Source organism: Leptosomus discolor, chromosome 3 (genome assembly GCF_034619465.1).
Source record: "Leptosomus discolor isolate bLepDis1 chromosome 3, bLepDis1.hap2, whole genome shotgun sequence".
NCBI classification, from domain to species: Eukaryota; Metazoa; Chordata; class Aves; order Leptosomiformes; family Leptosomidae; genus Leptosomus; species Leptosomus discolor.
Window position 1 is genome coordinate 56,380,847 of NC_141393.1, and position 16,990 is coordinate 56,397,836.

Here is a 16,990-nt window from a genome sequence, read left to right on the forward strand (position 1 = left end):
ACATTATGCAACATGAATATTCATTTTCCCTTTGGGTTCGAATACAACTAATTAGAAGAACACGTCACCCAGAAAACAAACCTCGATGATCTCTCTAACTTCACATTCCGATTCCAGCTTGTCCAGTTTCAAGTGTGCTGTCCCCACCTGTTTGTCACTTCTGAAAAAGGACCTGTTTCAAAGAAATCCTCCTTAAGTGAATGGAGAAGGTTTTCCAGAACATTGAAGAGAAAGCAAGCAAAGAGCGCATCACTATTTGCACTGTCACTGCACCCAGGAGGGCTAGGCAAGACATGCTACTAGAACCCTACAAACCAGGGTGCAAGGGCCAAACCCTTAGTGAACTAGACTACGAGGAGAAGACACAGTTCTTTTTTAGTTATTCTCTTGCAACCAAATTAAAGACGAGGACAGTAGTGAAGAAAAATAATCAACTGAACTAGCACTTGGAATGGCAACAGCTCATCCCTGCACAGGACAGGGAAGAACAGGACAGCCAGTACAGCCAGCAATCTTCTGCAATGGGCTGTTTTATAGAACAAAGGAAGTTGCATCTTGCATCAAAACAAACACTTCACAGGCACACGCTGGTTTTGGCACACTACTTAGACGGAAAAAGTCACGTGAATCATTCCGTTTCATTCTGATAAAGCAATTTCAACAAGTAAAGACATTTCATTTCAGCTATTGTTTTGATTCACGTTCATACCGAAGTTTTAACAGTCAAGAACTATCATTTTAGAATTTCTAGTCTGCTGAAACGAAACACAGAGCATTTTTACCCTGCGAGGAAAACAATTTAACTTCTTGCTGCTACAGTCACTTCTATTTAACAGTTTGATCAGCAAGAGATCTGCCTTTACCTTAACAGAGACAGGTGGTGCAATCTTTATCCAGACACACGCCTCCAAAAGGCAACAGCTAAGACTAAAACACACTAATTCCACAGAAGTATTCAGGCTCAAAGCACTGGATTTCTTTGCCTGCATCCAAGTATTTCCCTGAATGAGTCTCCAAAAGTTTTGATCAAGAACTAAAATCTGCAGAGTCTGGAGGCAGGAAAGCCAGCCAGCCATGCCTGTCATGTTTTAGACATGAAGTCTGCCAAGAATTCCAAAGCTTCCCTTTTTTATGCCATTCTGCTTAGAAGAAAACCAAGCAAGCAAACCAACAAATACACAAAAAAACCCCAACCCCAAAACATCCACCCTTCTTCTGTTATCATTAGGAGACACCAAGATATTATCAAGCAAGACTCGACGTATGCAATGAAAACTCTGAAGATTGTTTTATGGTGCTTCATGATGTCATCATCTGTGGCAACAGTAACCAGTATATTAACACACAGACCTGATGCTGCCACAGTTCCAAGTGAGCATCTGTGAACCCCATTGACTAAAATCTCTTGACAGGAAAAGCAGGAAGGTTGTTTCCTCACATCCACTGCCTCAACGATTGCTTCATTCCTATATTCTCCAAATAGTGTGTATCAACCATGGGATAAGGAGCCGGTCATCCAGCCTTTAACCTCACTTTCTGGCTTAGGTGTTCAGAAACAGCATCAGGAACGCCGTGGCTCATACAGCACCTAAGCCCCTACAGACTAGGAAGACAATGGTCCTGTTAGCCCAGGCTGCAGCGCGCTCACAGGCAGCGAGCTCAGACACTTCTGGATGGGATAAAGAGTGCAGGACCGCTACTACTCTGAATGCACTGAGTCACCGTTAGGAATTCCATCTCTTCCAAAAACCTGTTGCTGAAGGACTTGAAACAGCCCAGCTCAGCTGTTCGGATCGCTGCTTAGTTGTCAGTTCGTCCATCTCAACACCAATTGCTGTTGTAAAGAAAAACCATGTCTCGAGGGCTGGTAGCGCTGCCTCCAAACACGATGCCTATTGAGCTTTGTTGACAGAAAGCCTTCCAAAGATGAGACTGTATTCTCCACTGATGAGACTACAGTAGACTCACAAAATCACCTAGAAAAGCTCAGAATTTATTAGCTTACCTGCTAGAATACTTCCTTTACTTCACAAGCACCTCAAAATGAAGAAGGATTACATAATCGTACTGCAGCAGGTTGGACGCTTTGCTCAAACTAAGAGAATCAGCAATTTTTCTAGCTGATTTTTTTAAAAGCATTTTTCCATTTTGTAATTCAAGAAATAAAGACTGGTTCATCCCTGAGCAGTTCTAGGGGGTTTGCAGTGAAGAATGTGAACCTGCTGTAGGCCACAGCTTCCGAAACAGCTCTGGGGAAATCTCCTTTTATCTTCAGAAGCTTTAAGGAGAGACTTTTCCTTTGGAAAAATACATTGCTGGGTTTTTACTTGAAAGTGTCTTTTAAACTGAAGTTTAATATATACGACCTGAAACAAGTCTCTTTTGCTCACTGAGAGAAAATAATTCTTGGGAGATGGTCAAAGAGCTACCAGAGACCCCAAAACTACAGCATTTCTGAAAGTATTATTCATTTATAGTCTTGAAGACAGACAGGGATGAGACAGTCTTTAGAAAAGAGCCTGGATCACTTAATCCTCTCCTTTCTCCTCAGAAGATGGCAGGCCGGGGGAAGATCATCAGTGGGCATTTGTTCTTTGTCTCCTTCCCTGTGGCTATTTGCCATGGCGAACTGCCAATCTTCCACCCCAATCCAGAAACAAGCATATATTTAGATTTCTGTTCTAACAACAAAAAACCCCAAACCTCAGAACCAGAAAAGAGACAACCTGCACGTGGTTTTTTTTTTTTGCTAATCTTCAAAAAGGCTTCAAAGGACAATCTGGAGCTGGTATACAGCTCATGAACCACTGGAGAGTGTTGCCCAATGGGTGAACTTAAGCTCAGACTTTAAAACCAACAACAGTTCAGCTGGTAAGAGAACAGGACATGCCCCGTATGCACAATGGTATGCAAAAGACAGGGAAAAACATTTTAAGCAAATGTAAACACTCTGCAGAAGAGGTAGCATCTCTGGTGATGAAACCTTGAACATCAGAGCAGTCAGGACTGACAGAGAAAGAAAGAAAAATCAGCTTTTGCTTCATCAGAGATGTAAGTGGAAGATCTGGAGTAAAAACAATGGGACTTTAGCTCACAAAGTAACACACCTACAACTTGAAAACCATCTCAGAGAACCTATGGATCGTTTCTGCATGTCCCAGTAAGAGAAACAAAGAATGGCACAAAACCAGGTTATCTAGCACCCCATCCAAGTCATGGATCACAAACAAAACGGGGGTTAGTGAATATAGGCCACTGCCATTTTGAATAAATCAGTAACGACCTTAGACGTAGGATGAGTTCCCTGAACGTTACCAGTTGTTAACATCCGTCTCATCATCTGGTCCTTCGAGACAAGGGGAGTCTGTCTCTCTCAAGACAGTCCAACAGTCTGCTAGCAGTGTTCGGTAAGTATTGCAAGATCCTCAGAACAAAGAGAAGTACGAAACCATAACCCTAGTTCTGCCATCTGTCGGCTGCTTTACTGCTGTAGTGTCTTGCTGCCACCTGTACTTGTTATTCTACAAAGTTATCCCATATAACACTTAAATCTTCTACTCCTGATGACTAAACCCAAATTGGGTAGGAATCAAACCAATTTGAAGGTGAATCATTACCTTCTCAGTCTCTTTCGTCAGTTCCTCTTCGTGCACCAATCTTCAACTGATCTGCCAGTTACGAATCAACTTCACGAACTTCTGCCTTTTTTTCACCCCCACAGGGGAAGATACAGAGCTCAGGCACACTTTGAAAGTTCTCAGACATGAGAACTAGACAGCTCTTCATTACTAGCTTAAAGACTGCGCTTCATAAATTTCAGCTACCACACTCCTTTCAATTGTTACTAGAGAAGCAGTGAGGGGGGGAGCAAACTGTGGACTTACCCTTTATGAAATACTTCGAATTTAATTCCTTTGGACCGAATTGCTCGTCGGAAACCTCTGTGATTTCGGTTGATATTCAACTTAAACAGCTGGTTATATTCTACAGTCAAGATACAGAAAAAGGAAAGCAAGCTGTGAAAGTCAAACCGCGTGCAGTGCTCTGTTACACGCGCCCACTCAGACCTCTGTTTATCTCAGTTTGGCCCGTTTGTGAAAGACACTTCACATCCGTACGAACCTCCTCCTCGGGGGTCGTTTCAGTCATTAACAAGTCAGTGTCCCTGTGCAACAGTTCGTCTCTGTCATCCCCACTTTACAGGGAGAGAAACCAAACTGCAGAAAAACCACGTCATCATGAGGAGGTGACAGCAAGTTACTGGAGAGCCAAAACTGGAGAACCTAGGAGGTCTTTCACAATTAGACAGTGCCTGCGGCTAAGGGAAAGGTACAAAATAAGGAAAAAGCACAGGAAGGTTGGAATGACTGGGATGGGGTGTTTTGATAATGTAATTAATACTGTTTTAATACCAGTTTCATTAACGAGCATGACAAGAGCTATGCCACGGGATACCTTTTAATCAGAAAGTCTCACAACATTGTGCAACTGATGTTCAAAGACTTCTCTGCTGTGCTACCCAGCAACGCTCACCTCTGCCTGGCAGCACAGGAACCCAAAACATTAAAGCTAAGCGGCTGCTCAGCAAGTGCAGGTCAAGTTACTGGAAGACTTGGAACACAGCTCTCACTACCAGAGCTTCAGGACTTCTACTCTTAACAGAAAATAGATATAAACTCGAAAGATATATATATGTATATATAAATATATGTATCTCTTTTGAGGTAAACTTACAACTAGTAATTTGGATGCTGAATTCGAAGTTGTTTTAATACTAGATGGCTGCTTGCTGCAAGAATTGATAAAAATAACACAGCAATAAACAAACTTGGAGTGCAAGACGATTAATTCTAAAATGCATGAGTCTAATACTGGTATTCAATGGCTAGGCACAATCAGCTATTTTTCAAAAGGTACTAAGAAAGTATTTTAGTCGGTTTCACGACACATTATCTTAAATACAATCTATTTGTGCAATGATGCTTTGTCAGGTCTAGAAGTGTTAGCTGATTAGCAAGAATCATGACAGAACTCGCAATCTCACAGAACACAAAATCTGACTGAAAAAGATCTGATCCATGGAGATACTAAAATTAATAATTTAACTTATTTAATAAAGAAAATTTATTTATCTGGCCCATCTCCCAGCAGGGCTGACAACAACAGCTGGAGCATGCCTGGCAACTTGATGATTTCACTAATTCCCAACACAGTAACTACCACCAGTATTGGGATGAGGGTGAAGAAACTGCCAACATGGCTGCACTTCACTCTCCAACAAGCCCTTTCGTAAAGAGGGAGACAGAAGGTGGTGGGAGGCTCTCTGGCCTGATTCACAGTATGAGGCTAGCCTGTGCTCTCCTAAGGTGCAGTGGTTTTCCCTCTGTCCCAACAAAAAGTACTAACCTGGAGAACTGTTATTGTTAATTACAGGCGTTTTACTCTTTTGAGGTTGCTCCTATTAAAAGAGACACACATTACATAAAACCATCAGATATTGTTACAAAATACAGAGTAGTAACCATTTTTATTACCAGCTCTTTTTTATACCTGTACAAGAAACATAAGGTTTTAGGGGGTTATCTGAATGATAAGAGTAGTCACAGTACATTCAAGACTAAAATATTTGGAATTCATTGTGGTAACCAGTATAATACTAGAAAAAGAATAAGCCAAACCATTACATTAAATATAAGAGCCACAGATAAGCTACATGGTCACACTTAATTCAGTCCAATCATCATAAAGTTACTGACTGCGGCTGTTAAACTACATGATAAACCGCGCACGTTCCACGACACAGTAATTCTGTTCCTTCTGCATTAGTTGGAATAATAATCTACACAAGGAATTCATCACAAATCATTCAGGGAATTGTCCTACTATTATTTTGCCCGACAATCAATCTGCCACCAAAATGAATTAACTTCTAACCTAAAGCGGAGTACAAACTAAATCTCTGGGGACTGAACAAGGACAACGTGACCTAATTATTGCAGCTACTTTGCAAAACTGATTTCAGCTATGAAGGAGAAAGGTGGTGTATTTTACTGTTGGCTAAGCAGTGGAGATCAGGCTTGTTTTAAAACAAAGAAAAACAGATTAAAAGCAACTATGCTGATTCTTACTTACTCCCCAGAAAACTATTCGTCCAGACCAGTTCTGTTTTCAGCCGCCCAAATGGGGGGACCCCTCCATTAAGACCTCACGTAACTCGGACCTAAACACAAACCTGATCTGACCATCACCATTTTCCCACAGGTAACTGAACTTCTTTTAGTGGAATTGCTGCAAAATTTATTAGGAGGTAAAAATCTAGGCTCTGCACTCTGACAGGGCCAAGAATTAGTTCTGTGAGAGCAAACATTGCTTTTGCCCTACAGAGAAAGCAGCAGAAGCCCCAGCACTTCTCCTGACAGTAAGACTAGACAGCCCTCCTTAGGAGCCCTTCTAGCTCAATGGTTTCAGCATTTTTCAGACCAGAGACTGCTTTTAATGGCAAGGGGAACAGGATGACACCGGGGATTTTCAAGGAAAGGAGGAATATATACATGTGTACGTATTTTTTTATATACATACACATATATACGCACATATATACATGCACATACACATAAGTATGAATTAGTAAGGTCAAGAAGCTTGTATGGCCTAAGTCCTTTCTCCAGATATGCACATATATATTTCCTAATTAAATCACCAGGAGTCACGTGCATTTATTTGACAACAAAGATTAACCTTTTCAATCCGTTTCTATGATTATAAGAGATGTCCAAACGCAACGCCTTTAAAAGCTTGTTTTCTTAAAGGAACGGGACTTAGAGGGAGATCACACCTAAGGTGGCCCCTCTCCCCTAGCGACAGCTTTGCGTGCCCCTGTTGAGGTTACAGATTTGCAAACACTGGTAACAGTCTGGGTGGTGTCTTCAGGGGGGACGGTGGGCACGGCTTAGCACTGTGAACGCTGGTGGTCAGCCAGCCAGAGAACAGGCAAGCCTGAAGCAGACACCGCACCGCTAAGTGTAAGGTGCGGGGAACATCAAGAGAAAGGTGCAGCAAAGCCCCAATCTCCAGCAAACAGATTCAGCAGTTCTGTTTCTCAGAAAAAGTTTTAAAACTAAATTCAGGCAGTGTGTCTAGAAGTGTTTTCCCTTTCGAGAAGAGTACCTACACTTTCTCCTTGAAGCCCTCACAAGCTAATACAGTGGCAACGGTCACAGGCTGAGGAACAGAAGAGCCAGACAAATACTCACCGCACTCGGGTACTGAAATTCAAACTTCACAAATGCATCCAAATCTCTTGGTGATACACCTGAATGAGACAAAAAGCAGCCAATCCAGACATTTTCATTGCACCTGTAATGCTGAGCAGGATTTTCAAGAGCACCTAACTGATTTTGAGTAGGACTCATGACCTGTCTCTTGACAACTGAAAAACCCATCCATCAAACCAAAATCCATAGAAAACTGGCATCCAGAGGAAAACATCTACTTTTCTTAATGCTGCTGTTAGTCCTGAGACAATCTAGCTCAGGCAGTTTACAAGCTCCCAGAAACAAAAGACTAAAAGCAGTAACATTGGCAGGAGCGACTCCTGTCTGCTGAAGGGTCACTACACATTCAGGTGGTGGAGAGTTCAGGCAGGCACTCCTAACAAAACAGGAGATAGAGTAAACAATCACCCAGTTATGACTGAACCCAGGACAATTCAAAGTTCTTCCCTCTGTCAAGATGGAACCCAGATTCTCTTTATTCTTCTCAGGTTTTTTGTTTCTTTGATTTTTTTAAATACTGTTTAAAGATTTTTTGGGGGCTTGAGCCTGAAACCTGGTTATTTTGTTTCAGTGAATGCTGGCTACAAAGGTCTGGACTCCTGAAGTGGCCCTCAAGGTAGAAAAAAATCTCATTCCCCACTACCTTCCTTACCTACTCGGAAGAAAAAGTCCACATGCCCTTTCGAGTACATACCTGGCGGAGCTGGTAGGTTTATCCCCCTGACAATAAGAAGGTGCATTTCTGTGCTGTTAAGCTCAGAAAATATCCTGTGAAGAAATAAAGACAAAAAAGTGTATTCATCCCAGTAGCCCACCACCCCCGATCCACTGCCAGACCAGGATGCTACTGGTATTTGTCAGACCTTTTTCAATAGCGCACTCCTACACAGATGATCTTCATAAATTACAAAAAAGCAGGGAAAGAGCACAAACAGAGATAAAAACATCTCTGAGGTACAGTGAAAAATGCCACGAACAAAGTTCAAAGGCAACAGGACTGAGGGAGAACTACAGAGGAAGGAAGAGTGTCTGAAGCAGCAAAACAGAAGAGATGAAGCTGGAGATATTTTGAAAGCAGAAGAACCCAGAAGAGAATTTAGAGAACAACTTCTTTGTATTTAAGTTGTTGAGAGTGTCCTTTCAGGCATGCCGAGCCTAACCCTAGATGCCACCCGAGTTTGCTGAAGCCCACAATTCCCTGAACAAGAGCTAGAAACCAGAAAATTCATTCCAGCCTGCCTGAGAAATCCCTTTGTATTTCCACACCTTATCATTTTAAAGGTTCTTTCCTCAAAGTGATGGCTTGGAGGATCCATTCCTTGCGCTCGTGCAAGCTGCAGGATGTCCATGTCCTTCTTACAACCTTGTGCCAGTTTCTCAAACCTAGGGAAAAGGCAAACAAACAATCAAAAAGCTACACACACACTGGAACAACAAACAGCATTCTGCCAGATCCAGGCCACAGAGCAAGGCTCATTCCAGAGGTCTGAGAGCAACTCAGAGATGCAGCCCTGACAGTTACTGACCCTTTCATATAATGAGAAACTTATCAACCCAAACCCCCATCATCTTTAGGGGGGTCAGGCAGACTCAGGCCTGAAATGATGACATTGTGGGATGATTAGCAGTGGGCAGGGGGTCTTACCGAGTCGTTTCCGTTACGTTTCCCAGATGCATGAATTGCTTGGAATACTGCAAACACCTCTGTCAACAGAAACAAAACCAAACACACACAGATGCACTCGGTGATCTTTACACAGATTCACGACTGGCTCAGAGTTTTGAGGTTGATGACGACCTAATTTAAGAAGAGTCAAGAGTTTTCCCAAGTCACCCAAAAACACCCACCCCCCCAGATCTTTAAGCCCAAAGCTGAGCACAGCATCTGTTTGAGCTGTTCTGCCCTATTACTTTTTAGCCACTTAATTCCTAGATATGAGGTTCACCTAAGGGCTAGTCTTGATCATTTGGGTACTATTTTCAAACCTGAGTGCCCATACTTAATAGTGACAACTTGATAGTCCCAGGCCTCCAAGCACACCCTCTGACTTCAACTAGTAGAGAATTCAACTCTGAAAATTGTCCAGTTTAGGACACACAAAATCAAAAGTATTTTAAAAGGAAAACAACAGACCCCACAGAAACAATGATGGAATTATAATATTAATAAAATCAAATATAATATATTAATAAATTAATATGTAATTATTCTATATCATTCATAAAATTAATAAAAAATAAGTTAAAAAAACAAATCCAAAACATTTCTAAAAAGGATAAAACTGTCACCTCATGTTGGTCCTTCAGCAATTTTATGAGCTGTGCATATACTTCATCTGCTTTCTGAGACAGTCTGACATCTTCATGGTGTATGAAGATAAAATCACCCTCATCATCTGTAGGGGGTGATGGGAGCTGCAACACAAGAACACTGCATTTCAGAGTCCTTACAGGAAGCAACGAAGTAGACAAAAAACAGTCAGAATGTATGGAAAGGTCAGCAAAGGGAGATGGGTCGTTTTTCTTCTCAAGACTATTCCAACCCAACCACCACTTAACACCACTGCCTGACAAATGCTTAAGTCATAAAACCCTGCAAAATGTCTTACAGGTCTAGTTCCCTGATTATTCGGGTCAGGAGAGCTATTACAGCACAGTTTGGTTTCCCCATCTACCCAAATGCCAAGGAGAAATCAGGGCATCACTCTATCCCATGCACTTGATCCTCATCCCAAAATGGAGTCAGGACACAGCTAAGAGACGTACTCACACCCTAAGCCCAGGGAACGCTTCCGAGCTGCATGGCTGAGGCGTGCCATTGTAAGCCAAGGAGCAAGTGGTTCATGGAGACTAACTTTTCTCCAAATTTGGCACATTTGAGGAGCAACAGAAGAAACAAAACTAAACAAAAACTAAACCAAAAATATAGGGCAACTTCAGGGCTCATATCTAGATTTGTCACTTGAGCAAACTAACTTAACTTGTGTCAAGAAATATTTATTAAATCATTCACTGTCTGAAGTAAGCATTTAGATGTCCAGGAACATAACGAAGCAGAAGTCCTACTAACCTTGGAAATATCAACAGGTTTGCCACATTTTGCTTGCTCAATCTTTAGGTCAAAACTCTTTGCTGTTCTGAGATACGTCTTAGCCTGTTCAAGGTTATTTTCCTTCTTTGCTTTGACGGCTGCCTTCATGTATTGCTTCTTCCTGTTCTCCAGAAATTCCAGCTGTTCCCTAGCTGAAAAACAGTTGTATAAAAACTGTCATTCATCTGACACTGCCATGCCCCTGAAACAGGTTTATCATGTTCAGTTTATAGCCAGAAAAAGGTCAGTAAAAGTACAGATATCAAACGAGGACATTTCCTTACTGTACTTAATTGTTTCTTGGCCAGCTCCAATTTCAAGTATCAGAAAAAAAACCCCAAACCTCCTTCTATCATGGCATCCTTTATCAAAAAGCTTCATAGTACTTCACAAACGTTACAACAGTAATTACAGCCCCTTATTTGCAGGCAGGAGACAGGCTCCAGTACAGCCGATTGGTCCAAAGCAGAAGCTGAATTCAAAACTTCCAGCTTGACATGTTAACTTCTAAAAGGCAATGAATATTATGAACATCTTCTGTACTCATTTCTTCCCTCTCCCCTGATCTGTCAGAAAAAACCCCACATGAACCAATGTTCAGGCACATTCAGACATATCAACTCTGCTTATTTGTAATTCCTTGCCATCTTAGTTTCTTACTAATTCTTGGGTCTCCTCTTTCCTTCCCAAACAAGTAAGGACAACAACCCAAGTCAGAAAAAGACTGCCTTACACTGTACCAGGTCAGTGCATCCTGCCTCTTCTTAGACTTCACTTAGGAAATGGTACAGTACGAGCTCATTACAGCCATTTCCGAAGATACTCATACTGTATTCACCACTGCACTCTACTTCTTGCAAAAAAGCCCCCTGTCCTGCTGCTGTGAGCAATTTGCCCAATCAGCCAAAACCAAACTAATTAGGCAAGGTAGCTAGCCCAGATTCTACTGAGACAAAACCCACAGCGTGCTCTGTGAGGCTGAGACACAGAGCACAGGTATTTTCAAAGAAAATCTGGGGAGAATGGACTGAGCAAAGTCATTAATCCAACTGATCTCGGTTCCTTGACCTTCCTGCTATAGGCCTTAAGAGCAACGACTCTACCCCGCTCCCACACCTCCCTATGCCTTGTGCTCTCCGACAAGAAAATGACAAGTTTTTTTACAGTTGATTTATCAGCTACGGGCAGCTGTAAACTGCACTTCGTAATTCTGGGGGGAAAGAGGCAACATTTGGATCACAGAATGCACTTTGGCTAGTAAAATATAGCTTCATAATAGTGAAGTACTGACGTTTTGTTGTGAAAATGATGTCAGTATGAAACTGTCCAGGTTCTTTGTTGCACCTATTGGTCTTATTTTAAAATACTTCAAATACCCAGAAGCCAGAATACTTTTAACACCAGAGACCAGGTATTACCAACTCCTTCACAGTACAAGTCTAGGGCAATTCACTGAAGAGATGAATAAGTCAGTTAAAATTGCAAAAAACAAAATACTGAGGGTTCACAGACTTTCAAAGCCAAAATGGAAAGCTACTATGTTTTAGTAGTCTTTATGAAACAAGTAATGGAATTTTCTAGAGAAAAGAGTTATGAGCTAATCACAGCGGCACTGTGAAATGCCTTTGCACTCTGCAAAAGAGCTTCCATCAGCCGACTAGGCAGTTCTGCTTTATCCTGAGGGAACTACCCGGGGCAGAACAGAAGAAGGATGGGATTACAGTCAAGGCATGACAACAGAATCAGTGAGAGCCTGAACACTGCTGGTGTGTGCCCAAATCACACCATGAGGTGATGCTGTCCCTGTCTGTACAATTAATCTCGTACAGACAACTGTTTAGTGACCTTAGCAACAGGAGGACTAGAGATTGATGAACTACTGCCTATATGCCAGTTCGAAATCCTTGGATGAAGCATCCTACTGTGTGATGTAGGAAGCTTCATTAAAGCAGTGAATAATTCACACTGGCAAGCCTTTAATGAGAGTATACGTAGAGCTCAACTGTGAGCAGAGTTAAACATCATGAATCGATACACTTGTTACATCAAAATTAATTAAAAACCAAATCACCCTTATAATTACACATATTGCCTCTATGAAATAAAGCTGCATGGCTGGTCTGGATCTGCCCTCCAGCAGACACACATATTGAGTCTCCTGCCAGAGGAAATCTATGCCACACAGTCACAGGCTCATATCTAAAATACAATGAAGCGTTGTCTTTACCAAGGTATTAAACTACACTAGTGCACACAACTCACACATGGATCACTGGGAATGATGATCCCTTCACCTTACCAGCCGAAGGGAGATGATCCATTGACTCCGCCTTGTCCAGGGTGGAGGGTGATGCAGCTCGTTTCACACGCTCAGGAGAGCTGCTCTCCTCAGCTACAGCAGGCGACACTGGAATTGGCCTAACAACCTGAGTCGGCTTTCCAGGCAGCTGAGCAGGGTCCTTGGCGGCTGGAGCCTGCGTCAGAGGTTCATTCTAGCACAACAAAAAGAATTTCATATTAAATGCATAAATCTATTCTAGAGTTGAGGATAGCATCTCAAGCACCAACAACCACAGCTATCTCTGTATCAACCTTCTGGTATCACTTCTGAGGGGAGCATAACATTCCAGACAGCAAATTTTAACTTCTGGAGGTTTATGAGCCGTGCCATGCCAATAGGTAGTTGACCTATGAAAGCATCAATCCTCCACTATAGAAGGGACAAAAGGAATGTTCAACAAGGCGGTGATTCCAAAAAAAGCAGATGCGTGCAGAAAAAACATCATCCAGGAATTCTTTTCATTAAAAGCTACTCCAGTTGAAAGCACAAACAATCAGCAACCAAATCTAGAGAGATAAAGAAATCAAAACAAAGTCTAAAGGCTGGTGCTGCCTGACAAAAAGCAGTAAGTGTTGAGCATCCTGGGAAAGTACACAGGAGCTATTGGGATGCAGGACGAAAATACAGAATTAAGTACTTTAGAACAATGTAAAGGAGTGGCCAGGATCTAAAGCATTTGCTTTGAAAATAAAACCCATATACAAGATGGTTATGAAAAAGCCAGACTCTGGACTCACAGACTGTAGTAGTATCAAATTTCTCTCCCCTACATTATAATGCAAACTGAAATCACTACTGAGATACTGTACTCTTCAGACTTCAGGGAAATGTATTTAATCTCAGTGCCCTTGCTTGACCGTAAATCCAATAGCCTCATCTCTGCATACCACAAGAGACAGCATTTTAACTTTTACACATCCTACTAAGAACTACTAACCTCCTCTTCTTCATCATTCTCCTCCATGTTTGCCAGCTTGCTGGCACTTTCCAGAACAGCAGCTATTGTGCTGTCACCATCCGTTGCTGCAACACCAGGCAGAGGGGGAAATCCTGAGGAGGAAAGGAATAAAGAAGTAGAGTTGCATAAGACCTATGTTCTGTCTTCCATATTCTTTTCTGTAAAGCTATTTCTATCAAAGTACCTATTATCTAATACATTTGAGAGTTCAGCGTAACTAGACTGAGGCCAAGGCCACAAAGCTTTGCTAGATGAAGTCTGAGCGGTGGGCTTAAGATCAGATCTCTCAGAGATATCCAGGCTTAAAGGGATGATGCTAAAACGATGCAGTAAGTTGAGCAACCGCAGTCAGCCAAGGAACCTCACAACCTCAAGACTTTGGTAACGGAGATTGCCCCCAGAACCAAAGAACTTAAGTCTCTCTCCTTCACACAACAGGACAGCAGATTGTATACAAAGTTGCTGGCTCTTTTTTTCCCCTCCCACTGCTGCCTCTCCTGAGTTGGTACACAGTCCAGCAGAAAATCAGTGCTACCCCACAGGGTAATAAACAATACATCACCAACATCTGGATAACACACTAAGTCTCTGCTGAAAATCTACTGCAATGCAGAGGCTGCAAAGTAAGGCAGAATCACAGTAGTTAAACGTGAAGTATATGAAGAACAATCCTTTTCATCATTTTATTATCCTTTTAAGGCTAGGAGGAAGGCATGTAGGACATTCACTTTCACGCTACCAGTTCGGCATCAGCTTCAAACAAAACCCAGAGCCACTACTATAAAATGTCTGTTCATAAGATTCATCTCATTAATATGTAGCAAGGATTTTTGTTGTCAGTCTGTGTCAAAAAGTAATAACCAAACTGCTTCTAAACCTAGAGATGGCTGCTACAGGGACAGAACAAGCTTGAGGGACGCAGGCAGGCAGAACACAGAATCCTGTGCTGCTGCCCTCGTGTGACATTTGATCCACTACTCAGCAGCATTTCTGTCTCCAAGGAGGTCAAGGCTGGTACTTGTCATCATCCAGATGCAATGAAATGCACTGCCAGTCCATTATAACCTCATTGATGGTTTCAGTGACTGCCTGATGGTTGTCTTCATTGTAGATCATATGGCCTCTAAATGATGGCTGAAAACCACGCAGCTAACGCGTAAGGAACTGGGAGTTACCTGTATTTTCAGAGGTGTAAATATGGAGTACCTCACTCTTACAGACACTGCTATTTACCAAGAAATGGATCACGTTCTAGAACAAGAGATGCTAAAGTGCTTCTCAGGGCCAGCTTCAAAGCAGGGAACCTTCCAAGTAGTACACGACCTGACAGAGCTGGCACTGACTCCTTTACCACTACTACAGTGCTTGCCATTGCCACATTTGACAGCGACAAAAAAGCCACAAGGTCCCTGTCCCTTTCCTAACTTAAAAATCCAGGCACCCTTTGCAGTGCTAAGCGTATCTTTTTGGAAGAACCCATCAGGCGCAAGATAAAAGGAATGATGCTTCCTAGGGGAGAAACAGTATCATGCAAACCAGAGGTGGAGCATTCATAGATACCTCGCCCAAACTTTTTACAGACACAGCACTATACCTTCTCAAGAAGGTAAAAAGGACAGAGAGTATTTCAAGAAGCAGGTTCAGTTTCTGCCTCTGTCACTGTCTCAGTGTGACCACACGCACGGTTTGCTTCGTCTCTGGAGACTACTTTTACTAGCCATGAGAGCCGCAATGCTGACTTGTCAGGTGTTGCAAGATGAGTCATTAAATATGGAGTTCTGAGGCTGCTGCTGGGAATCAACAGACTGAGGGGACATCAGGCAAATTTTTTCAGTTTCAAAAAATCTCCTTCCAGCAAACTAAGAAGCAAATACATGCCAAGTTTACTATTTCCTCTAGGAGGGCTGGTACAAAGGACAAACAGGCAACATTTTCAGCACCTGCCCATGGTTACGTTGTTGAAACTTTTCAAATAGCGCCAGCTTTCAGTTCCGATGCTATCAAACAGGCAGGCAGTAGTCCGGAATATTCACCAGTGTGAAAATTTGGGAGCATGTTAATGAGCAGTTTCACAATACCATCCAACAGCAAGGCCAGCGTACTCAGTGAGAAAAAGGAGGAGCTGTTCCACATGAGCAGGCGGCAGTATCTGCACACCTCCTTCAGAGCCCAGTAGATACACAAAAGTTGGTATTAGGACATTTTATAGTCACACTTACCAGGAGGAACAGGTAGCTCAGAAAAATTCACTTTTCTCCCTGCTTTGTGGGCTCTTATGGCATCCTGGTATTGCTGTAAATCAAAAGGCACTCGTTAAGACATAAAATGAAGTTGACTATAAATCAGCAATCATCTGTATTTAACCAGCATAAATATTGCAGAATACACAGTATTTTGCTATAATATGTGCACTGTCTCTATCTCTCCCTCCTCTGAATGCTTTACAGCTTCCCTACTGGAGCTGTTCTCAAATAGAAGGACAATACACAAATGATTTCAGCCTTGAAAAAGTCTTCAGCAAGAGAACTAATTCAAACAGCTTCGCTGGATGCAAGCAGCTCGCTGCACTTTCATTTTACCTTGGCTATCCTCTCGTGCATCCTGCCTTTCCGATCATCCCCACTTGCTTTAGCTTGTGCTGCTGCCAACTTGTACTTCTCAAGCCTTTGCTGCAATGCTTCCAGCACTGTTTTTGGCTGCTGCAGGGAAGCTTGAAATAAGACAGACAATGAAACGCCACGCGACGCAGATTTCTAAACACGAGAGCTGCCTTTTTCCTCCCCTTCCTTACCTTCTGCAGAGACAAAAACATCATCGCAAAGTCTTATTGTGAACACAGTTCTACTAAGGAAAATTTTTAACTTTTACTCTCATTACTGATCCAGAACAGAAGTACAGATAGGATCATCAGCAAACAATATTCAGGAACATTAGGGTTTACTCAATCCTACTGCAGTTCAGTGGGATAAAGCAGACCTTAAAGTGCCTTCCAGCCCTGCCATTTTTATGGCTTGCTACAGAAAAGCGGAAGTCCTACCTGAAGCTTCTCGGGTCTGAGGTTCAGGTGTTGTAAGATCCTGGGAACTTCCCACTGGAGCTGGTACCTTTTGTTTGGATGCATCTTGTACGTTTTCTAGGCTTTCAAGATCTGCAAAGTGAGGAAAGCAGGAAGTTTCATGGTGTGTTCCACAAACAGCAAGTCAAACCATGTTACTCAGAAAACCATCAATTTGATCACATCATTTTCCTGAAAGCTTTTTGGCTTCAAAACAGTATCTGTGTGCCTAGATAAGCCTAAGGTTACCATTACTCAGAGAAAATGCTTT

The 16,990-nt window shown here is 42.3% G+C and overlaps 1 protein-coding gene across 1 annotated transcript in view; it reads right to left on the reverse strand.

Moving 5' to 3' along the window:
• The window catches only part of CC2D1B (coiled-coil and C2 domain containing 1B), a 34,986-nt gene that overhangs the window by 3,321 nt on the left and 14,675 nt on the right, over positions 1-16,990 (reverse strand). Inside the window, exons 9-22 of the mRNA XM_086463204.1 lie at positions 16,702-16,812; positions 16,244-16,374; positions 15,884-15,956; positions 13,644-13,756; positions 12,665-12,857; positions 10,345-10,517; positions 9,564-9,689; positions 8,920-8,978; positions 8,541-8,657; positions 7,969-8,042; positions 7,254-7,312; positions 5,407-5,458; positions 3,885-3,984; positions 82-172 (exon numbers count right to left, since the gene is read on the reverse strand). Of these exons, the coding sequence (XP_086319330.1) occupies positions 82-172; positions 3,885-3,984; positions 5,407-5,458; positions 7,254-7,312; positions 7,969-8,042; positions 8,541-8,657; positions 8,920-8,978; positions 9,564-9,689; positions 10,345-10,517; positions 12,665-12,857; positions 13,644-13,756; positions 15,884-15,956; positions 16,244-16,374; positions 16,702-16,812 (1,472 nt within the window). The remainder of the gene's footprint in view (positions 1-81; positions 173-3,884; positions 3,985-5,406; positions 5,459-7,253; positions 7,313-7,968; positions 8,043-8,540; positions 8,658-8,919; positions 8,979-9,563; positions 9,690-10,344; positions 10,518-12,664; positions 12,858-13,643; positions 13,757-15,883; positions 15,957-16,243; positions 16,375-16,701; positions 16,813-16,990) is intronic.